Source organism: Eurypyga helias, unplaced genomic scaffold (genome assembly GCF_000690775.1).
Source record: "Eurypyga helias isolate BGI_N326 unplaced genomic scaffold, ASM69077v1 scaffold28096, whole genome shotgun sequence".
Lineage (NCBI taxonomy): Eukaryota > Metazoa > Chordata > Aves > Eurypygiformes > Eurypygidae > Eurypyga > Eurypyga helias.
The window spans coordinates 11,060-34,586 of NW_010258959.1; the positions used below are offsets into that span (position 1 = coordinate 11,060).

The 23,527-nt window shown below is 47.7% G+C and overlaps 1 protein-coding gene across 1 annotated transcript in view; it reads left to right on the forward strand.

The window, feature by feature from the left end:
• Window positions 1-23,036, forward strand: part of SIN3A (SIN3 transcription regulator family member A) — a 27,590-nt gene extending 4,554 nt beyond the window's left edge. The window contains exons 5-21 of the mRNA XM_010154546.1: window positions 1-90; window positions 2,453-2,704; window positions 3,265-3,417; window positions 3,760-3,918; window positions 5,161-5,250; window positions 6,701-6,819; window positions 8,896-9,106; window positions 13,076-13,192; window positions 13,922-14,160; window positions 15,364-15,547; window positions 15,731-16,304; window positions 16,785-16,954; window positions 18,027-18,200; window positions 18,997-19,089; window positions 19,425-19,519; window positions 20,038-20,245; window positions 22,806-23,036. The exon at window positions 1-90 is cut by the window's left edge and continues 1 nt beyond it. Coding sequence (XP_010152848.1) covers window positions 1-90; window positions 2,453-2,704; window positions 3,265-3,417; window positions 3,760-3,918; window positions 5,161-5,250; window positions 6,701-6,819; window positions 8,896-9,106; window positions 13,076-13,192; window positions 13,922-14,160; window positions 15,364-15,547; window positions 15,731-16,304; window positions 16,785-16,954; window positions 18,027-18,200; window positions 18,997-19,089; window positions 19,425-19,519; window positions 20,038-20,245; window positions 22,806-23,036 — 3,159 coding nt within the window. The remainder of the gene's footprint in view (window positions 91-2,452; window positions 2,705-3,264; window positions 3,418-3,759; window positions 3,919-5,160; window positions 5,251-6,700; window positions 6,820-8,895; window positions 9,107-13,075; window positions 13,193-13,921; window positions 14,161-15,363; window positions 15,548-15,730; window positions 16,305-16,784; window positions 16,955-18,026; window positions 18,201-18,996; window positions 19,090-19,424; window positions 19,520-20,037; window positions 20,246-22,805) is intronic.
• Window positions 23,037-23,527: the final 491 nt, after the last annotated feature.

Below are 23,527 nucleotides of genomic sequence, written 5' to 3' on the forward strand. Positions count from 1 at the left end.
CAGCCGCAGCATCAGTCGCAGCCTTCAGCGCAATCAACCCCAACACCAGCACAGCCAGCGCCACAGCCGCCGCCTGCCAAAATCAGTAAGGTGAGAGGCTCGGAATGACACGCAGTGGTAGCACGGGGGTCCTGCTGCCTCCAGCTGAAACTGCTGTGGAGCTAGAGGGTGTAAAGGGAGCTTGCATGCTGCTTTTTCATAGTGTTTGTGAACTTGTGGGGGTTGTGCTTCTGCTGAATTAGTTTCTCCTTTTCAGACTTCAAGATGTGTCCTAGTTGACTTGACAATAATTCAAATAAGCCGCCTTAAGGGTTTGGAAAGACCTTTTTTGCTTTGCTTTGGGAATGAAAAGTTGCTCAGAGCATCTGGTAAAATGCACATGTGTTATTCAGGGAGTGATCCAGCAACCCTGGGGAGAAAGATCCCTGAAATGCATTTGATTTTGCAGGAAGGGTTTCCTAGTTAAAGCACTGGGCACATGGTTGAGCTGCCCACTTGTGTAAATTGTCTTAGAATAACTGAAATCCTCAAAAAACAGAGGCCGTGATAAAGATGTTGCTCTTGCTGTGAAAGTCAGTGCATGGTTCCAAATGCTTGGGGAAATTAGGCCTTTAGAAGAGCTTGCTTAGTGTTGTAGTGGATGCATTTCTTGAAGCCTTGTTTTCACATCCAGATGTCGGTTGTAAAGAGCAGACTAGGTCAGCCATCGGTTGTATGGATTCAGGAGTTGTCGACAAAATCAAAAGTGCAAGAGTTCAGAGAAGATGAGCATGATGTTGCCTTTAGGTATCCATTTGTGTGCCTGAAACTGAGACCTTTCAGTAACAAAGGGAATTTGACTCTGCTTTAGATACAGTCCAGATGCTACTGTCCAACAGATGTGTTCTATGTGATTGAAAACAGAATAGGATAATATAAGAGGCATTCAGGGAGCTAACTCTAGATAAAATATTATGTATTTCAGTGTCAAAATGTGGAAAGATTTGAGAGCCTTAAGGAGGGAAAGAATCCACAGAGTTTCACGGGTCAATCTCTAAACTGTACAATTAGCTAACAGTTGGCTGGAAAAAAAGAAAATGCAGTTAGAAAGCCACAGGATTTTAAATGTGGCAATAAGATGATCTCTAGACAAACATTGGTGGGACTTGCAACCTCCTTTTCAGAAATGGCAAAGAAAAATGTGCTAAAGGATTTGCAAAGCTAATGCATTCTGGAATTAACTTACCTGTGCCCGATTTCAAGGTTATTCTCTGATGAAGCAGTACATGCTCTCAGTGCAGAGGTAGCAGTCTCTTTCTCATCACTGTGAGCCAAGCGGTTTTCTCCCCGTGACATCATCCTCCAAAGAGTTGAACTATTTTTGTTGAAACTTTCAAATGAACCTGAGGGACATAGATAGCAGGATGCTGAGGTGAGATTCCCTTAGACGGACAAAGTTGTAGGTAAGAAGGCAGGATCCTGTAATAGGATGCTTCCAGCCATCCTGAGATACATCCAAGGATGATGTCAGTCGTGAAAATCTGTGGAATACAAGTTTTGAAGCTTGGAAGGGGAGAAGACTGAGTACTTCCATTTCCATTTAAAATTACCAGCTCAAAAGTGCTGCAGAGTTTTCCCGTGGCTGTTAGGTGTCTGTTAAGAGTATTCAAAATAATTACTTTGAGAGCCTTATCTGCCTGCTCTTTCAATACTGAAAGAAATTCCAGTTTTCCCTTGCTGTTGCCTTTATTCATCCCAGAATTCTTAACCAGGGGCAAAGTAAATTGCAGTGTTGGAGCAAGACATACCTGTGAATTTTGGCTCTTCAATTTTTGAGAGAGTATGTGTCTCTTGTCAAATTTAGTCAAAAGCAATTAGCGAGGAAAATTAACTGTTAATAACAACAGCTTGAGTGGTCTGGGTGTTTGGCTTCGTGGTGAAGTGTAGTCTCCACTGGCCCACTAAATATTTATCATTTATTTGCTTTGGGCAGTAGTTTTCCTCTGCTTAGCCTACCTGTATTTGTGCTTATGTTAAACTTTAAAACCCAGCTCTGACTGTGAAATGGTGTTTCTCAGTTTTGACTCTTAACAGCAGTTTCTGCTTAGACAGCCACCAGGAAGTGTTCAGTTTATGAAAGATATTGTTAACATTCTCCAGACCTGCAAAGGCACTAACTGTTCAGTAGCAGTTTAAAAAGACCAGTCTTTTAAGGAAGTGCAGGAAAAGTCGTCCAGGGCCAGTATATGGGAAGAGGTTGTTTGACTGGATGTGGTAGCAGGAGGTTTTGTCCAGTTGTGACATTCCAGCTCAGAGGTATCTCTGTTGAATCCATGTTCCACCATTGGCATCAGATACAGTTACCTGCTGGGTTGTTTCCTCTGGGTGTGGTCCGTAAGTGGAATAAAAGTGCCTTTATTCCAAACATAAAGGAATCTGCTAATTTCTAACGAGGCTTCTTTTTTTTTCTTAGCCATCACAGTTGCAGGCACATACTCCTGCCAGCCAGCAAACTCCCCCGATTCCACCATACGCGTCACCACGCTCGCCACCGGTCCAACCTCATACGCCCGTGACAATCTCTCTGGGAACCACACCATCTCTGCAGAACAATCAGCCCGTTGAGTTTAACCATGCCATCAACTACGTCAACAAGATCAAGAATCGCTTCCAGGGACAGCCAGACATCTACAAAGCCTTCCTGGAGATCCTCCATACATATCAGGTGAGTGCTAACGTGCGGATTGGAGTAGCTTTGTGGTTATTTCTCTCTCTTTGCCATGGCAGCTAACTGTGTCTGCAAGACTTGGGTTTGGGTCTTCTGCTGCGCTGACGTTGGCCGTTAAAGCTGAGTGGAGTTGTTGCAGATTGAGAGATTGCGTGGCAACATGAAATAATAAGATTTCAGTCCATCATCTTTATTTGCAAGCGTCTGAAATGCCTTTTTGAAAATCCTATTTGGCATTTTTCCATCAGCATGGATCAGGAAGAGGCAACGTGGCCATAGTACTATGTTAAAAGTAAAGAAACCCCTCCTTGATCAGTGTCCTACTAGTCCAGGGCCAGCTGGGCATGAAGTATATATTTATAGGATATATAAGTGTGTATTTAGTGTACATAAAGATCATTCTGTTAACACAGCACGATCCTTTATGTAGGATGCTGAGACCTTTGCTGTTTCATTCTTTATATCGCTGAGGTGGGTTTGTTTGGGTGGGTTTTTTATAATGTGGCAAATAGTTGGGTTGTCCTTTCTTCTGACACTTCTCCTCTTTCCCATGACAGAAGGAGCAGCGTAATGCCAAGGAGGCGGGAGGTAACTACACGCCGGCTTTGACAGAGCAGGAGGTGTATGCGCAGGTGGCTCGCCTCTTCAAGAACCAAGAGGATCTGCTCTCGGAGTTTGGACAGTTCCTGCCCGATGCCAACAGCTCTGTGGTGAGTCGTCTTGGGGATAGATTGGAACTGAAATACCCAGCGGAATACTGCTCTGTACGTAGCCAGAGTTCAGAAAAATGTGCTTTTGCTGTTTGTTTCTTGGGGGTTTTTTTTGAGTGATCTTTTATTGAGTGTGGAAATGGGGTCAGGGCGATAGACTGTGTTTTCTGACCATAACTTGTCTTTTAAATACAAGCCCTTTGCCTAAAAGGGTTGTTCTGTGACTGCAATAACTGCAGTAAAATACGTTGGTCACCTAGAGCTAGGAGGAGCAGGCATATATTTTTGCCTGAATACGTGGAACTCAGCTCTAATGGTCTTATGGGTTTGTCTCTAAATAAGCTGTTAAGTAAGACAACTGCAGAGAAAGTGGAATCAGTAAGAAATGATCACGGTGGCACGGTGAAGAAGCCACAGCTCAACAACAAACAGCAAAGACCCAACCAGAATGGCTGTCAGATCCGACGGCACTCGGGAACTGGAGCAACCCCTCCGGTGAAGGTAAGAGTGTGTGCTGCTCGCTCAGCAGCCCTGTTTTTCCCAGGAGGCTTGTGGCAGAGTAGTTTGAGGAAAGGGAAACTAATGCTTGCCTTTGAAGGAAATGTATAGAAGTCATTGTTTGAAAGCGCAAGGCTTTCTCTGATTATCACAAACTGGTGGCTTTATCTGTACGTGAGGGGTAATAGTTTCTTTACTGGCTTGAGAAAAATAAGGTTTTCCCCACCTTCTTAGGATGCTGCAGAATAAGTGAGGGTAGTTATAATGGTTAATAAAGCAGTGTTTGGTGATGAGGGGGACGTGTGGGGCGTGGAGGCAAAAGTCTCAGTAAAGTCACAAAATTTGTCCAAAATCTATGTTTCTGAGGCATGTAGGAAGGTAAGCTGAGGGGAAGATAAAGGTGTGCCTGAAAGCTTCCACGTAGCAGGACTTGGAGCAGATGCAGTGGAATCGCCTTTGCTCATCTTTCCTATGATAAACCTCGTAACAGAATGATGACTGATTATTCTCTTAGCAGAGTTTGCCCTTTTCAAATGACGCACATTTGGAGAGAGCGAGGCTTTGTAGCGTAATAAAAATTGTCTTGTGCTCAGGTGGCTTAGTGTTTGTGCATTTGGGACAAGTTCACCTGCTTTATTTGAAGGTGATGTATCTTGCTCTGTGATGAAAAGCATTAGCAGACATAATGATATCATTCAAATCCAGTGATTTACTTCCCTTTTTGCCCTTTCTCCTCCAAATAAAGGGCAGCAAAATAAAATACATCTTGGAGGCAGCTTTTGGCCTTTCTGAGGGTATGGAGTGCAGTGCTGGTACAGGGCAAAGAAAGGATCTTGCAGTGAAATGCAAGAGAGAAATATTGTTATTTTAGGGAGGTGTAGGACTTCAGCTGTGTGAGCGATAGGAAAAAAAACCAGATTTATTTTGATAATTTTGCAAACTAGTTAGAAAAATTAGATACAGTGTAGTGTGACTGTTTCAATCAACTGGTTACAGAAAAGGATGCAACAATGTACTGAAAAGATTCGGAGTTCGCTGCTACTTATTAACCTTTAATAGGTTAACTTGTGACACACTTTCATGCAATGTTCCTTTCAAAAAAGCTGCTTTACATTTATTTGAAAGCAAATGGTGGGATTGGGAAGCTGAAGCCCTTTTGTGATAGATAATCAACATATGGCAACTTGCTCCACTGAACAGCCCTTTTTTTTTCCTTGCTATTCTTTTTTTTTCTGTTGTTAACAGAAGAAACCGAAGCTGCTGGGTTTAAAAGACCAATCGTTGGCGGAAGCCAGCAAGCATGGCGTGGGGACAGAATCTCTCTTCTTTGAGAAGGTGAGAAGCAAGATTCAAAGACATCTCGCATCACTGATTTATGTTCTTAGCGTGTGTACATCTGGATTTTTATCACAGTGAAGTATGGGGTATATATACCCCACCCTGACAGCATTTGTCAGCTTGACCTCGGAGGTGTCGTGCAATCTCTGAAGTCAGATCCATTGAATTTTTATAAAAGAACTGATGATCTTTTTTACGTGAATACTTGTGTCTTTTCCCCAGAGGTCATCCTCCAGCTTTTCACTCACTGCTGATGCAGTTTATTTACAGGAATGGGAATTTGTTTTCCTGTAATGCGCACTCCAAATTTTCTTTCACCTTCGTGAACTCCCTGTACAACTGACGCTGTGCGTGGCCTCTCTTGCTGTTGTTGGCACAGCTTGCTGTACCCATCCATGACCAACTGCCTGCAGCGTGGGAGCTCAGTTTACAAAGCAGCTGATTCATGTCGCATTGGGCTTTTGGGTTTTTGGGGTTTTTTTTTCCCTGAGAGATTAATCTAATTAATTGCAGAGTTGTTACCTGTTGCTGGTTTACCACACAGAACAAATGAAGGCTATGTGGGATGTTTCCAAGTGGTACCTTGGTGTCTTCCCTGCGATGTCCATACATTTCCTTATGGCTCAGAAGGGAGTATATAGCAAACTAACCCAGCCTTTTAAGTAGTACTCATGTGTTGATGGGAGTCTTGGTTGCTCCCTGATGATGTGGTGCATTTTGCCGCATGCTGTAGACCGGCTAATGGGAACTGGGAACCAATCTATTGCTCAGAGGATGCGTAGGTGTTAACATGAGTAAACCTAGAAATCCCTGCTGTAGAATTATAACCGTAATGACGAATATCTTAATGATGATAGATTTCCGTCTGATGCGTAGATGCTAACTGTTCTCGTGGGAAAGGTAATGGTGTTGGGATGAATCGTTTGGTTTCCTCATACTGTGAAGATAAGGGTTACAGAAGATGTTTCATCTGAGATAACCCAAGCTGTAACTCAGACAGAGGCTGGAGTGGTATTACCCACGGCACAGGTCTCTTACCCTTGCTCCCTACTTGCAATATTCTCTGGTGTTTAATGGCAGCCTGGGTGGGTTTGTGGTGCTGCAGTTACAACTGATGTTTTCCACGATTCCAGTATTTTGTAACCTAGCTGTTAGGGGGTTCTGTGAGGGATTTTTCTCCGTTTGCAGCTCCCTCCTTTAGCATCATGCACCAGGTGCTGATGTTGCAGGGTATGCTCAGCATGGAGGTGGCTCACGTCGCAATCTGTCTGTCCCTGTGTATGGGGCAAGTTACCCCTGTTCAACTCCCTTCGATTTGCCTTCTCATTCCGTGTGTAATCTGCATGCATCAGTGGGAAGCAGAATGTTGAGTCCAGGTCTCCTGGACAGTGGTAGCGTGCACAGCTTGATCTCACCCTGACAGCAACTCTTTTCTTCTCTCTGTAAGGTCCGCAAAGCTCTGCGTAGCACGGAAGCGTATGAAAACTTCCTTCGCTGCCTGGTTATTTTCAACCAGGAGGTGATCTCCCGGGCTGAGCTCGTGCAGCTCGTTTCTCCATTCCTGGGGTAAGTGGAGCCAGTTTCCTGACATGCAGTGAGACGTTTAATCTGCTTGGTCTGTTCCTGTTGCAAAGCCAGGGAAGAGACGCTAACCTCTGTGGCTTTGGGGGAATGCACCTCGCGTGGTTGTGTGACACGGAGGAGGAATGCCATCGGGGGGGCTCGGTGGTGGTCACGGACTACATCTGAGATGGAGTCCCCCGGCACTGCCCACTTCCTCAGCTGTTGGTTGGCTCTTTATGTGGATAGCCTGCCACTGCTTAACTGCCTGTTCACTAAAAGATTGCATGAGTTGCTTCTGTGGCAGTGCATTCTCTGATCTCCCGTTCCTTCCAGCTCGGCCTCAGTGTCACTAGTGCACGTGGTAAGGTGCCATGTGCTGCTGTATGGGCAGGAAGATACTGGTAGTTCTTGACAGCCCTTCCATGGCTAATACGGTGCAGGTGCCATGTGCTTTAGGCTCTCGGACTTTTCGTTCATTGGAGCAGGATAATAAGGGCCCTGCTTCAGGGTTCTTTCCAACTTCACGTTCTTCTGCACTGCCCTTTTCCATTCCTTGCTCAAGAGGAGGTGAGAGAGGGATTCCTAGCTATGTCTTGGCAGGCAGGCAGCATTTGAGAACAGCGCTGGTGCTGCTGGCTGTGTTTCTTCCTTTTTCAGAAGAGCAAAGAGAATTATTTAGCAGCCTGTTACTGCAATCTCTTGCTCTAGAATCATGGATTATATCATTTGAGACAAGATTGAGTGTCTAACTGCATAGGAATGTCCCCTTAAAGAATGCTGATACAAACTCACTAAAATTTCCAGAAAGCAACTGAACTTATGTCATCAAGCCAAAACTGATAAGGAATACTATAGTTTAAATAGGATTTTTCCTTCCATAATTGCCAGTAGTGTACAGAACAACTCTGTATTAATGAGCTAAAACCAACCGATATCCTCCCATCAACTTTGGGCAGCAAGATTAATGTTCCTTCTTCCTGTGAACTGAGTTCCTGGGTCCAAGGGAGAAGGTAATAGCAACGCAAATTGGGTTCAGGACCCTGTTACACTAGGTACAGCGCAAAGAAACTGCCCTGAGGAGCTTCCACATTCTTTGTAGCTCCACTGGAATTAGTCAGGCATCTGCAGGATGCTGCTTTTAGCTAGGAAAGGTGAAATACTTGACAAGAAATTCTGGATTTTTTCCATCTGCTGTCTGTTCGTAGCTACAAGGGTGAATATCTGTATTGGGAAAGGTATGATACAGTTTTCTTACTCTGGGGTTGGACATTATCTTCTGTCGTGTAATGAAAAAGCAATGAATGAGCAGTGATTCAATTAGCCTGAGTAACAGGTTCAATTCCTCATAATGCTGGAGCTTTGCATGAGATAAGAGGAGTGGAGCAAATGCTGTATTTTAGACTAATACATTTTCGGAAAACTTTTCTCTACCAGCAGGCGAGCTTGGGCCTTGCAGGCAAAGGCTTCTTCATAATTTGTGCTGGTCTGCGTAGTCTGGGGAGGCAGCACTGGTTGAAGTGGTTGCTCAGCACCAAAACCTTTAGCTGTGTAATTACAGAATCGCTTTTCAGTTCCCTCTTGCTGCTTTTGGAAAAGAAAGTTCAGTTTTAAGGTTAAGAACATGGGCGAACAACTAGGGATCTGGCCTGGTTTCACTGCTGGGGTAGTTTGGGGTCCCAGATGTGACCCTGCAATGAGTGCTGCCCCTGCAGTGAAAGGTTTGGCTGCCCGTCCTTGTTTGTCACTTATCTCGTGGGGACTGTGCCCACGAGACGTGCGGAGGATGCATTGGTGCTTGTCTGTGTATGCCTGGCAATATGAGGGGGTAACCCTAAAGCACCTTAGTTACACCGAGAGAGCAATCCACCACCAGGTCAACAAACAGGTACTTGCTTCCCATTGATGAGGCTCTGTGGAATTGGATTGAGCAGAAAGAGTCCTCTCGCAGCAGACTGATAATTCAGAGGGTCTTCCTCAACATGGTCTGTCTGTAGCAATCAGCTGTAGCCTCAGCTTCTCAGCTCAGCACTGTTTGATTTCTCCTTAGCTAGTTTTTCACTTCATTCATTTTATTTTTAGGAAATTCCCAGAATTGTTCACTTGGTTTAAAAACTTTCTGGGGTATAAGGAGTCTGTTCACATGGAGACGTATCCGAAGGAACGGGCTACCGAGGGGATTGCCATGGAGATAGACTATGCCTCCTGCAAAAGGCTGGGCTCCAGCTACCGAGCCTTGCCCAAGAGCTACCAGCAACCCAAGTGCACGGGGCGGACTCCGCTGTGTAAAGAGGTAAGATGCTCTCCGACAGGAATTGTGTGACAGAGGAAGGCTATTCCTGGCCTTCTCAGAGGGATGGAGCAAGGGGAGTGGAATGGAAGAACAGGACAGGGAACTTATTTTGTATCCATGTGCTATACTGAAAAGGTTCCCGGGGTTGTTACGGCACATCTGCTGTTGTGCTGCTGTCTGCACCCCAGAACCAGGGCTGGGGCAGGCAGCTGCCTGGTTGGCTCTGATCCACCACCAAGCTGTATTGCTCCCCACCCAGGCATGTGTGGGCATACCGCCCTGGCTTGGGATCATGGCGGTACTTGTTGGAGCCCAAGGTGAGTGTACCCCAAGGTGTCCCTAGTGGCACAAACACGTGGGTTGTGTCCAGAAGCTGTTGCACAGGGCAAGGCATCAGTCTAGGAATGGGTTACACCAGAACCTGGCTGAGAGGTGTAATACCCACGTGTCTTTGATGGTTGGCATCAGCTATTCTCCAGTGGTGCTTGTGAAAGTGCTGCATAAAGTGTTGGGGAGCAGCTGGAAAAAAAAACCACAACCAAATGGTTGTGATGTTTAAATAAAGTAAAATACAGGATCATTAGTTATCTATGTTTTACGTAGTATGCAGTCTGAAAAGAACATTTGAGATTACAAACTGAAAAACTCCAAAGTAGGAAATGGCAGAACTAGTTTTCTGTATGGTCTTCCTGTGGTCTCGGGGATCTTTTACAAGGCAATACATAATTCAAGATTATTTCTACCTTTTTAATCAAATTCCCGCTTAGTCTGCTTTCTGTCTCTAGTCCAACTGTAAAAGAAAATCACGTGTTCTGTAGACAGATTCTCCCACGTGTCCCTCACATGCTGCTTGCTTCCCACCTGAAACGCTAAGGAGACCTCTCGTCTTCAGAGATGGTGCGTTGCTTCGGGAAGTCAGGGAACCAGCCTTCTTGGTCAGGAGTCAAAGCTGGTCTCCCAGCAAAGTCCTGCAGGATTAGATGTACTCACTGAGTCCTTTAATATGTTGCAATGACCTTCTGATCAAAGTGGGAATGGTACTGGCCGATCCTGTTCCTTCACTGGTGTGAAGGTAATGCTTTGGAGGTGAGTGAGCAGGACTCTTGCTGAAGGCCTGTTGATAAACATGCCATTGAAGAGCATTCACTGGAGGAAGGAAGAGCCTTCCCTGGGTTACCCAGTACAAATAGCAAGGAGATTGCTGCTTGGGAACATCATGTTTTCTGTGTCCTTGAGAGAGGAGGAGGACGAATGTGGGTGACCAAGTCACGCAGTTAGCAGTGGTGCTGGGTTTTCAGCTGACGTGGCAAGATAGTGAAAACAACCTGGGCAAGAGACAATTGTAGGTTTTTTTGGTTTTTTGTTTGTTTTTTTTTTTTTTTTAAATCTAAGTCACTGTTGTGGTTTAGCCCCAGCTGACAACTAAGCACCACACAGCTGTTTGCTCACCTCCCCCCTACCCTGCTGGGTTGAGGGAGAGGATCAGAAGAGTGAAAGTAAGAAAGCTTTAAGATAAGAACAATGTAATGATTGAAATAAAATAACAATGGTAATAAATTGTAATGAAAAGAAAACAACAAAACGAGAAACAAAAACCAGGAGAAACAAGTGATACAACTGCTCACCACCCACTGACCTATATCCAACCAGTCCCCGAGCAGTGATCGCTGCTTCCTGGCCAACTCCCCCTCGTTTATATTCCAAGTGTTTTTGGAATTTTTTTCAAAAACAAAAAATGTGTCTTTTTTTGGAAGACACATTGCCTGTGTCTGGGTATGGGATGTCCCTTTGGTCAGCTGTCCTGGCTGTGCTCCTTTCCAGCTTCTTGTGCGCCTCCTGGCTGGCAGAGCATGGGAAGCTGAAAAGTTCCTGACTTAGTAGAGGCACTGCTTAGCAACAACCAAAACATTGGTGTGTTACCATGTTATTCTCCTGCTAAATCCAAAACACAACACTATACCAGCTACTGGAGGAAAATTAACTCTATTGCAGCCAAAACCAGGACAGTTATAGAATCGTTTGGGTTAGAAAAGACCATTAAGATCATCAGGTCTGACCGTTAACCTAACGCTGTCAAGTCCACCACTAAACCGTGTCCCTAAGCACTACATCTACACGTCTTTTAAATACCTTGAGGGATGGTGACTCTGCCACTTCTCTGGGTTGTCAAGCATTGGAACAGGTTGCCCTTTCGTTTAAGAAATGTTTCCTAATATCCAATCTAAACCTTCCTTGGCACAATTTGAGGCTGTTTCCTATTGTCCTGCCGCTTGTTACTTTGGAAGAGAGACCAAGAACCACCTCTCTGCACCCTCCTTTCAGGTAGTTGTAGGGAGCGATAAGGTGTCCCCTGAGCCTCCTCTTCTCCAGGTTGAATACCCCCAGCTGCTTCTCACAGGACTTGTGCTCTAGGCCCTTCCCCAGCTCCACTCCCTTCTCTGGATGTGCTCCAGCACCTCAATGTCTGTCTTACAGTGTGGGGCCCAAAACTAAACACAGTTTTCAAGGTGAGGCCTCAATAGTGCCCAGTACAGAGGGACGATCACAGCCCTAGTCCTGCTGGCTGCAGTGTTCTGATGCAGGCCAGGATGCCATTGGCCTTCTTGGCCACCTGGGCACATGCCAACTCATATTCAGCTGGCTGTTGACCAACACCCCCAGGGCCTTTTCTGCTGGGCAGCTTTCCAGCTCCTCGTCCCCAGGCCTGTAATATTGCAGGAGGTTGTTGTGACCCAGGTGCAGGACCACCTTGGCCTTCTTGAACCCTTGTATTGTGGCCTCGGCCCATGGATCCAGCCTGTCCAGATCCCTCTGAGGAGCCTTCCTTCCCTCAGGCAGATCAACACTCCCACCCAACTTGGTGTTGTCTGTGAACTTACTGAGGGTGCACTCGATCCCCCCATCATTGTTAAAGATGTTCAACGGAACTGGCCCCAGCACTGAGCCCTGGGGAACCCCACTTGTGACCGGCCACCAACTGGATTTCACTCCATTCACCACAACCCCAGCCATCAAGCCCATTTTTTACCCAGTGAAGGGAATGCCCCTCTGAACCCTGCGCAGCCAGTTTCTCCAGGGGAATGCTGTGGGAAATGGTGTCAGAGGCTTTACTAAAGCCTAGGTAGACAAAATCCACAGCCTTGCCCTCACCCGCTAGTCAGGTCACTTTGTCACAGAGGGAGATCAGGTCAGTCAAGCAGGACCCGCCTTTCATAAACCCATGCTGACGGGGCCTGATCACCTGGTTGTCCTGTGCGTGCTGTGTGATGGCACTCGAGGTGATCTGCCCCATAACCTTCCCCGGCACCGAGGTCAGACCGACAGGCCTGTAGTCGCCCTGTCCTCCTGACACATCTCTCAAAAATGCCTTATGCGATGCAGTTATAAAATTTTCTTCTGTGAGAATCTAGTGACTCAGTTGTTCAGGCTTCAGGTTTATGAAAACGGCCTGACTTTCAAGACAGCCTGCCAAAATCCTTGTTTCTTTGCCTCTGGCCTCTGAGGGTTTTTTGAATGTTCTGTTCCTGGAGGTGGTGAAGGCTGCAGGTGCTCAGCTGCTTTGTCAGGAAAGGTGTTGCTGGGGTATGGATTTGTTTTCCCAATTAGCCTTGTTTGGAGGTAGAAACCATGTCCTGTCTAACAGTCACGTCTGCTGTGATGACCACCCAGCGCTGTCGATGGTGAATCACTCGCCTCATGAACCAGCTGGTTGCAGCTGAGTAATCCAAAGTAACGGAAAAGCTCTCTTCACCTTTCTTTATTCTCTTTCCTTGCTAGTTTTTTTTCACAGCTTCAGCCAATGAATTTTTCAGACTGCCTGGACATTCTGTTTCTGACTGTTTGGGGTTGCCCCCAAACTTGCACACAATTTTGCAACGGGGGAATTACATCCTTTCATCAGAAGACTGAGCTCAGAGCTGGACGAGCGTGACTGACCGTGACTGTTGCCTCCCCTTGTCTCCCTCAAAGGTTTTGAATGACACCTGGGTCTCCTTCCCCTCCTGGTCCGAAGACTCCACCTTCGTGAGCTCCAAGAAGACGCAATACGAAGAGCACATCTACAGGTGCGAGGATGAGCGTTTTGAGGTAAATTGTTTCTCCTCGATTCATGTCTCAGAAAGGCTGGGGTTCTGTGAACAGTTAACGATCTTGATGTAATTACACATTTAATACTACTGTTTAGAATCTGCGTGTCTGTGTTTATTATGTCTGTCATCTGTTTTTTGTACAAAAGCTTGTGTTCTTGTAATGCAAGAAGCAGCGGCCGCATAACCACCTCTTGCTCCAAGCTACCACCCCTGCCCCTCACTTTTTGTGCAGAGCTCTTCGTTCACACCGCTCCAGATAAAATTGTTCAACGGCCAGCACGTAATGGATGCATCTTTTCTGTTCCTACTGCCCACGTAGCGCAGAAGAACAGGCATTCCCCTGTAATAATCTGAAAAGCGATATGTTCAGGATGTTAAATGATTGATGTCTTGACTTGAAATGGAAGTTAGATTGGCAATTACCTGAATACGCTCAGATTCAGCACGTCCTTTTGTAGAGTAACTGTCAATTGTGTTCTATTCCCAGGTGGAAAATGTAATCTCCTAACAGTATCGTTCTGGTAGCCTTCAAATTCTTACGCAGTATTATCTAGGTAGCAGATAAAATATAATTGGATTATTTTAGAGCAGTCGAACATGGAAACCACTGCTTGAGAACATCTTGTTAAACGCACGTGGCTTCTTGTTTCATGTCAGTTAAATGTTAGCCTCTGAGAAGTACCGTGTTTTATCTATTCAACGATTGCTAATGCTCTGTTCGCTTCAGCTGGACGTTGTCTTGGAGACCAACCTGGCAACGATCCGTGTCCTTGAGGCAATCCAAAAGAAACTCTCACGCTTGTCTGCGGAGGAGCAGGCCAAATTCCGGCTGGACAACACTCTGGGTGGCACTTCGGAGGTGATCCACCGCAAGGCTCTCCAGAGGATATATGCTGACAAGGCAGCTGACATCATTGATGGCCTTCGGAAGAACCCATCAGTGGCTGTTCCCATCGTGCTGAAAAGGTACTGACTGCTCTAACACCCTGTCCCAGGGGCTCTACGGGAGCATAATGTGATTCAGATTTATGTCAAAGTAGCTAATTTGTGCCCCTAAAGGGTGGGACCTCCACCAGGCTGCGTTTTGAGTAGTGCTTTTTATGTTCTGGGCAGTTGCTGTGTTTCGTAACAGTTACCTAGAAATGGGGAATTACCCTTCTGAAACAAAAGCCTCACCAGCTCAGCTGGAGAGTTGTAGAGCTTTTGTTGTCTCCTCTTAAGCCTCATTTCTTCCCCAGCGTCAGCATCCTGCGTAAGATGAGGAAACTGTATCGTGTGAATTGATCCAGGGCTAAATTTGATCCCTTTCCAAATCCCAGGGCTGTATGTGACCATGGGCTCAGATTGCAGTGGCTGTGTTACCCTCAGATTCCCAGCCTGGTTTCTGTTGTCAACTCCCCCTTCCTCTGTCAAGAACAGGGAGTGGATGCTGGAGCAACCCCCTCCCCCCTGGGGAGGCTCCAGTAGATGTGTAAGGAGGAGATACTCTTCCCAGACACTTCCCATCTCTGTGGGACTGTCACTCCTGTGTCTCAGGGCTCTGAGGGCGGGGGGTAACAGCCTTGCTCAGGATGCCTGCAAAGTCACAGCTTCCCCACCCTGCCGCAAGGACACTCTGCCTGTGAGCTGGACCTTGAGCTGCGTTGGGTGCTTTGCTTGAGATGCTGAGGTGAGGTTCAGGAGTCCATTCCCAGGAAGCTCAGGCTGCTGCAAGGTGATTAACTTCATTAATCATCCAAACGAAGCTACTTCTTTTCAGCAGCTGGAGCTACATGACTTTCTGGGGATTTTTGAGAGAGCTGGGCCAGCTCTTATGGCTCCCCTTCCCTCCAGCCCCTCTCCCTGCTGCAGCCAGAGAGCAGAGAGGGCTAGAGAGGGGCCAAACCCCCTGGTTGTCCTGGCATACCACGGGGGGAAGCACAAGCCTTCAAGCTCCTTTGTTCCTGGGCTGTGTTATTTAGACACGAGAGAAGTCCAGAGGGGTTTATTCAGAGTGTGGGCAGGGTGCCCCTCCTGTAAAGCTCTGTTCCGTGGGACAGCCTACGTTTATTCCCGTTTCATTAGGAGTTCAGTTCTTCCACATGCTGGCCAGGAACCACGGGTCTGTGTTTTCCTTACGTGCTCAGAGCGGGATCTTTATGTCAGCTCACCTTGTTCTCTTGATCCAAGGTTAAAGATGAAAGAGGAAGAGTGGCGAGAAGCCCAGAGAGGATTTAATAAAGTCTGGCGAGAGCAGAATGAGAAGTATTACCTGAAATCCTTGGACCACCAGGGCATCAACTTCAAGCAGAATGATACCAAGGTGCTGAGGTCAAAGAGTCTCCTCAATGAGATTGAAAGCATCTATGATGAGGTAAGATGGTCACCAACAGTTTCCTTCCCTTAAACGTAGGTAGTTTGCACGTGCAGTTTCACTTCCTGTTCCTCACCACACGATGAGAGGGGAAGTCTGTGCCACTGGCAGAGCTTTCTGAAGGGCTCTTGGGTGGAGAGGGGTGTTTGGGACTAATTTTTGTGCCGTGTTTCTCATTTGTAGAGGCAAGAGCAGGCTTCAGAGGACAATGCTGGAGTCCCCACCGGCCCACACCTTTCGCTAGCCTATGAAGACAAGCAGATCCTGGAGGACGCTGCCTCTCTCATTATCCACCATGTGAAGCGGCAGACGGGAATCCAGAAAGAGGACAAGTACAAAATCAAGCAGATCATGTATCACTTCATTCCAGACCTGCTGTTTGCTCAGCGAGGGGAACTCTCAGATGTGGAAGAGGAGGAAGAAGAGGAAATGGATGTGGACGAAGCTACTGGGGCTGCAAAAAAGCACAACGGTGTTGGGGGCAGTCCTCCCAAAACCAAGCTGATGTTCAACAACACGACGGCCCAGAAGCTGCGGGGCATGGATGAGGTCTACAATCTCTTCTACGTGAACAGCAACTGGTACATATTCATGAGGCTGCATCAGATCCTGTGCTCGCGGCTGCTGAGGATCTGCACCCAGGCCGAGCGGCAGATCGAAGAGGAGGCGCGGGAAAGGGAGTGGGAGAGGGAAGTGCTGGGCATAAAGCGAGACAAGAGCGACAGTCCTGCCATCCAGCTGCGGCTGAAGGAGCCTAGTGAGTGACCTCTGGGGGGACGCTGGGGAACAAAGATGCTTCTGTTCGTAGGGTGTTGACAGGGCTTCCTTGGTGTCTTCAGGCACGTTACAGCGGTGACCCTTTAAAACGGGAGGCTCTCTTAGCATCACTGGGCAGAACTAAGTTGAGGGAGGAGATGAGAAGGTGTAGGATATGTGGGACTTGAGTAGCAGACTGCTCGTAAGAGCTTACATTTTACATTTGTGTATCAAAGTATTCTTGAGTTCCCTAACTAATAGCTTCTTAAAAAGTCTTTTAGAAATAAAGACGTCATGGAGGAGGCTAGAGCTAGAAAACAAGAAGTTATGAAAGTACCCCTGCCCTTAAGTGTCTGCAAAAGACAAACTTAAAGTCTCTTCCAGTAACTCTTCAGCTTGGCTGGGTAGCCTGAGGACCAGAGCTCAAAGCAACCCTTCCTGGGGGTGGTGTGTTCATCTCCCCCATTCTCTCTTCTTGCAGTGGACATCGATGTTGAGGATTACTACCCAGCCTTCCTGGATATGGTGCGCAATCTCCTGGATGGGAACATGGACTCCTCGCAGTATGAGGACTCCTTGCGTGAAATGTTCACCATTCACGCCTACATCGCCTTCACCATGGACAAGCTGATCCAGAGCATCGTTCGACAGGTGACTGCTGGCAGAGGCTGGAGGGCGGATGGTCCGGGCTGGAGAATGGAGCTGGGTTGTTTGCCCAGGCTCACACTGGAGGTGGATTGTTGTATGCCTAAGTGGGGAATTTCAGGGGTAAGCAGGTAAATTCTGGGTGGTTTTTAACCCAGCTCTAACACTAAGGTAGAGAGATGTGATGAAAGGTAATTTCTGATGTATTAAATTATCGAGAATATCCTCTCTGTGCGTATAGAGTTCTCCCTTTTTTTTCCCCGAAGTTTTAGGATATAAGTATTTGACTTCAAAGCGTCTCTAGAGCTAATCTTGCTTTAACTTTGAAAAATAATTAGATGGCATTTAAATAACTTCTTTCCTTTTCACCAGTGTTCTAGGAGCAGTGCATGCCTTTTATAAAAAGCTTTGTCTCTTTTATCTGCCTGTTGAGTAGCTCATTTTGGCTGTTAAACTCTAGTCCTTTTATTGGGCTGGGAGGAAGAATGTGTGACCAAGGGAAAAAAATCTTCATGTGCCTTTTTGTAGCGTAAAGAACAAAAACAGGCACAAGGGCCTGGGAGTGGAGTGGCTTGAAAGGCCTTTTTTCTTTCGGAAGGGTAGAGCTGCTTTTCAGAAGCCGTGTACTTCAGTCCAGAGATTAACTGAATTCAAAAGACAGTCAAGCGACTTTTGATTTTTAAACTTGTACAAAATAAGGATTTAATACTAAATCTCCCACCCCTCTCCTCAGACACAGCAGCAGCCCCTTGCCATGGAGGGGATATATACTCTGTCACGGTGCTCCAGCCCTTCCTTCCCTGCTGCTGACCAGGATTTTCTTTCCTGCTCATAGTTTTTCTCTGTACTTTGCCACCTGCTAATTTTTTTAAAGGTATCATGTGTTTTTACATAGTAGCAGAGATCCTCTGCAAGGAGAAGTTGTTACTAAAAATGTAGCCTTAAACTGCTTTTCCAGCCGCCTTTTTGGTTTTCCCCCTTGGGCATAAGCCCACGGTTACATCTTTGTTTCCTTCTGCTCTGAGCGGAGTGGCGCGTAGCGTGACGAACGTCTTCCCCGCCGCCTTCCTTTTTGCAGCTCCAGCACATAGTGAGCGACGAGATCTGCGTGCAGGTGACAGACCTCTACCTGTCGGAGAACAGCAATGGGGCCACAGGAGGTCTTCTCGCTTCCCAGTCTTCTCGTAGTCTTCTGGAGGCCGCCTACCAGCGCAAAGCTGAGCAGCTCATGTCAGAGGAGAACTGTTTCAAGGTAAAACCGGGCTGCCAACCGCGCTGTAAAACCAGCAACCAGTGAGGGGGATGCCTTTCCGGAAGCCCTTTTAAAAAGGAGCCTGGTTTAGGCACCCAAGAGCCCTGAGGACTTTGTGTAGCTCTGAAAGTTGAACGTTTTGGTGGCATGTAGGTTAGTACTTCTGTAAGGTCCCCGTGGTAACGAGGTTTCAAGGAGAAATACATTTCCTGAAACAGCAACGAATATCCCTTGTGCTTCACAACATCTTTGGGTTGTATCATATTGACTGCTTTGCTGTCACTGGTGTTAATTTATTAGCCCAAACTCTCCCATTTCACCTTTGTCGACTGTGGGGTGGTGTGCTGATACTGCCTGGGCATGAAATCCCTGCTGACTGCATATATTGCTAAAGAAACCTGGTGCACTGTGCTAATCCAGTCCGTGCTTCCCTCGCCTGAGACGCAGGAAGCAGTCAGGCCCTTTCTGTGCGAGTAAAGGGCTTCGGATAAAAGCCTGTGTGTGTAATCTCTTTCCCCTCGCCCTCACACTTGTTCTGAGGGCTCATGAAGGACCTGCATGCCAAAAACAACACCACAAAGGAAGTTTTTCAAAAAGCTCTACTATTTTTCTTTTCCTCAGAGATTGTGCAATTTGGCTAGTGTTTTCACTTTGCTCTCGGGCATGTGGGAAGCACAGGTTTTTTCCCTTAAAGCTATGCCAACTTGACTCGTTCTGCCTTTGCCTCAGTGAGAAGTGGAGGTTGTTTTTTCTATCCGAAACCCCTTGCTGAAGTCCCTCTGCCTTTTCTTTACAGCTGATGTTCATTCAGAGCAGAGGTCAGGTTCAGTTAACCATTGAACTGCTGGACACAGAAGAGGAGAACTCTGATGACCCTGTAGAAGCAGAGGTAAGAGCAGCTTGTCCAGCGAGCTGACTGTGATGGTCAGGGGTGCGCTGGACGAGGGTGTCCAGTTGACCATTGCTGTGTTCCGTTAGTAGAAGATAAAGCAACGTCAAGGACGTGGCATGAGTAGGGAAATCCTTCTTCATTTATTTTGTATTAGAAAACCCTCAAAACCATAGAGAGCAATGTTGTACCTGCCTTTTTGGGGATAAGATACACGGAGCCGTCAAAGGTGACCCTGTGTTTATCCATATAACTTCCAGCTTAGCCTTCTTAACCCATCCCATGTTGTTTGGTGGGAAGGCAGTGACTAATGTGTGCTCTGTGCTTGCTTCCAGCGCTGGTCAGACTACGTGGAGCGGTACGTCAATTCCGATTCTACCTCCCCCGAGCTCCGGGAGCACCTGGCCCAGAAACCAGTCTTCCTACCGAGGTGCGTGACCCCACTGCGCCGGGCTGTGTCTGGCCGCAGAGGGCAGAACGGCTGCGCTCCAGCGCCGTGCTGGGCGGTCAGCCTCACCTGTGTTTTAACGCTGGACAGAAGCTGTTACCCTGGCAGCGTGGTGTAGAGTCAACCTGAAAGTCTCTGGGTCCCCTCCAGGCTCCTGCTGTCCCGTGGCTGAGAGATGGCATGGGCCACAGGGCCGGCCGAGAGGGCGAGGGCTGGTGACTCGCCAGATTGGTTTTTTGGCAGTCCTGCCTTCGCTATCTGAAAGCAGGGGCTGCCATGGCACGGCCTTTCATGAGCAGCGTGTTGATTGCACAATAGCAACCATAATCTCAGAACTAAGACAAACCCGGTGACTTGTTTTAGGGGTCTGAGCCTGACTGCAACAGGCAGCTGAGCTCCAAGCTGTTCGCCAGGCTTTGGAGGGGCTGCACCACCACTTACATGCAGCCTGCTAGGGCTGGAGGGTGAGCACTAACTCCAAGGGGTTCTCTGGTTTGCAGGAATCTGAGGCGGATCCGTAAGTGTCAGCGTGGTCGTGAGCAGCAGGAGAAGGAAGGGAAGGAGGGAAACAGTAAGAAGTCCATGGAGAACGTGGAGAGCTTGGACAAGCTGGAGTGTAAATTCAAACTGAACTCCTATAAGATGGTGTACGTGATCAAATCAGAGGATTACATGTACAGGAGGACCGCTCTGCTGCGAGCTCAGCAGGTAGGGATCGAGCGGAAGGACTGGGGTGGGTAGCTGGGGTTTCCCGGGATCCCCTGCTCCCAAAGGTCAGGTGGGGAGAGTCAGATGAAATGTCCCTGGGGATCCCCGTGGGTAACATTTAGCGGTCTTTGTGTTGCCAGGAGGCATAGGTGGCGCTATTTTGCCCTCCCACGGCACTGAAGATCTTCTAAATGTTCCTGAGGTGTCATCTTTTCTTCTTCCTCCTCTAATTCTCATCATCCTCCCACCCCTCCGCCCTTCTCTCCAGAGTTTCATTATGGCGGGACAGTACTGTCACCATAAGCTCTCCAATTTCTTCCAGGAGGTACTTCCCATGGGTGGTGTTCCCTCTGTTTTAGGGAAGATCTGTCTTCTACATGTTCTTGTAGCGGCATGTGGGAGTGTCTGTTCTTCCAGGGCTTCCTCAAAGAGGAATCAGAGTGCAGAGCATCAAAAGCCTTCTATTCCCCTGGATCCCTCCGGGTACCATCCCCTCATCGTTTCCTGCCCCCCCAGTCACGGAGAGTGGGAGCCATCAGGTCGCTCCCGCTCAGCAGAGCGCAGCCGGCACGTGGCAGCAGCTCTAGAAAAGCTGGTTTGTGGCAAGGACGGGCACAGTGAGGTCACCCATACGGAAGAATCCCCATGGGTATTTTTCCAGGGCTTGGAAGCCCTGGACCCAGGGGTCTGTGACATCTCACATCTAGCAGTCAGTGCTTGTGGTTGCTGATTCAAATTGGAATTAGATTTTTGGAAGCTTTTGGTTCTCTATGCCAAGAGTAACTGTTGAGGCAAGGGAAGGAAGAGGTGACTGGGATAGGTGTGAAGGCAGGGGAGCGAAGACGCAGGAGAGGAAGGACGTATTGGCTCCCCAGCTGTTCTTAAGCTGTGAAGGCTGGGGTTTATTTATTCACGATGAAATCAGCCAGAGGCCAGGCTTGGGAGGATTCAGTTGGAGAAAGCTGATTAGATCTTCCGTATGCTTTGACACTCGGTTACTTTTCTCATCCCATGGGAATATTTCCGTCCAACAGAGAAAAATGGGGAGCTTTAACAGCAAGCTCCAGTTCCAGGCTGGCTATTTAGGCTTGAGGTTTTACTACAGTTTTATATAATCTATGTAAAACACAACTTTAAGCAGGGTGCCATTGCTCAGAATGTACAAGAAAGCGAAACCTGTCAGATTCAGGCCAAAGTTACTGCCTTAAGCAACTCGAAGCAGAGGTATGAGAGGCTCTGTCAGCAGCAGTCCCTTCTGTAGATGCAGAGATTCTTTTCAGCTTATGAAATTTTTTGCTTTTCTGAGCAAACTACTGGCCACTGAGAAAATCGCCTGGGAGATGAGGGAGTGGGAGAGGTGCGCACCACTTCCCGCCTAGTAAATCATTCTTCACAGCTCTGGTTTAGTCATGTATTTAGACTCGTAAAACAACTACTAGCCATCTGTTTCTTGCTGATGAAATACAAACAATGGTTTTATCCACTGTAAAGTAATTCTGTTAAACTAGCATTCACATCAGACGCGAGTGTTTTATTTAAGCAGGGACTCTTTGAAACGCTGAGGAGTTTGATTGAATTCCATCTGTCCCATTCAACTGGCACGAACCTCAAGGAAAAGTAATCTCACGAACAGGATACTGTGTGACAGTGTTTTTCACAGAGAATCTGAATATAAGTCCAGTCACCGAACTGCTAAATTCATAGTGTGCAGCACAGCCCCTCGGTTACTGAAGTACACCGAAGGAGCTGCAGAAGGTACATTGAAGGACAAATCTCTTGGATTTTCTCTGTTGACACTGAGAAGCAGTCAGTCTTCGGGAGAAGAACAAAACAAATAGTAAAATACATAAGTTTTAATCTTGAGGTTTAATTATATTTGCTGTTTTCAATTATGACTGTCGTCATGGCTTTCAAGCCATGGCTTTAGACCATCTGTCCTGGATATTACATTCCTTAAGCAGATGCTTTTACTGAAAAATGTGCACAGTTTTTCCTCTCCTGATGCTCTGTTAAGCCAGCAGTTCTCAAACCTTTTAGACTTGACCCGGTTCTTAATTTTCCATAGCATTTGCATCCCCCATCTGACATGTGTAATGCACATTGAGCTTGCACTCTCCTGGGACATTCAGCTTGCTCTCTCCTCTGTAGGGGGCTGGAGGCAGACCCTGAGGGCTGGGGAGGGCAGGGCTTGCCTGGGCTGGGGTCTGCTTTGGCAGCGTCTTTGGGGCAATGCAGAAGGGACTCTGTGTTGGGCGTGCAGCTCTCGGGCTCCCACGGGATGTGTTCTGTGTCCCCAGCTGGAGAGCCGCTGTATTGAACAAGGAGCGTGAACCTTTCGGTATTCCCGAGTTCATTTTGCCACTGGAATTGCCATGGAGAGGAGACCCGGGGGCCTTTATCAGAGCTTTCCCTCTGTCGTTAGCAAGGGCTGGTGTCTGCGTCAGAGGTTCCCTCTGGCTGTCAGTCCCTCGGTTGCGCTGACTGGCAGCCAAGCTTTGCGTAACGCTGCAGTCTAGGGGGCGAAGCTGCCTTTTTCTAACACCTCTTCCTCTTTTTGTAGTCCCATGAAAGAGTGAGCAAGCGGCTGCATCAGCGGTTCCAGGCCTGGGTGGACAAATGGACCAAGGAGCACGTGTCCCGCGAAATGGCAGCCGAGACAAACAAGTGGCTAATGGGCGAAGGGTTGGAGGGCTTGGTGCCCTGCACCACCTCCTGTGACACAGAGACCCTGCACTTTGTCAGCATCAACAAGTACCGCGTCAAATACGGCACGATATTCAAGACGCCATAAAACTGCCCCGGGGCGAGGGAAGAGCCCGGGAGGTGTGTGTGTGTGTGTGTGCGTGCATGCGTGCGTCAGGCAAGGAGGAAGATGCCTTTCTCCCCTCACTGTGTATCTCTGTAACATGGCCACTTGACTAGTGTGTGGCTGGTACAACCTGTCACCAGCGGGATTCCCTGGAGGGACGCGGATCTCCGCAGGCCCTTTGGCTTCAACACGCGTCCCCCCGAGGGCGGGAAGGACCCTTCTCTGAACTGAGCCACCCCAGAGAGACACGACGAGCTCGTACACACCAGCAGCGTTGAGGCTTTTGACTCCCCGGAGGCCCCGAGCGGTGAGGGAGGAGAACCAGAGGCTTTCCACGACCGGACTGCTTGGATCTCTCCCCGAAAACCCCAGGCGTCTGTCGCAACTGGATTCTCCTCCCTTGACGCTGCCGCCAGCGGCCGGGCAGCAGCCCCACGCCACGTCACGGAGCAGACCCTGGGCTCCTCTCACCT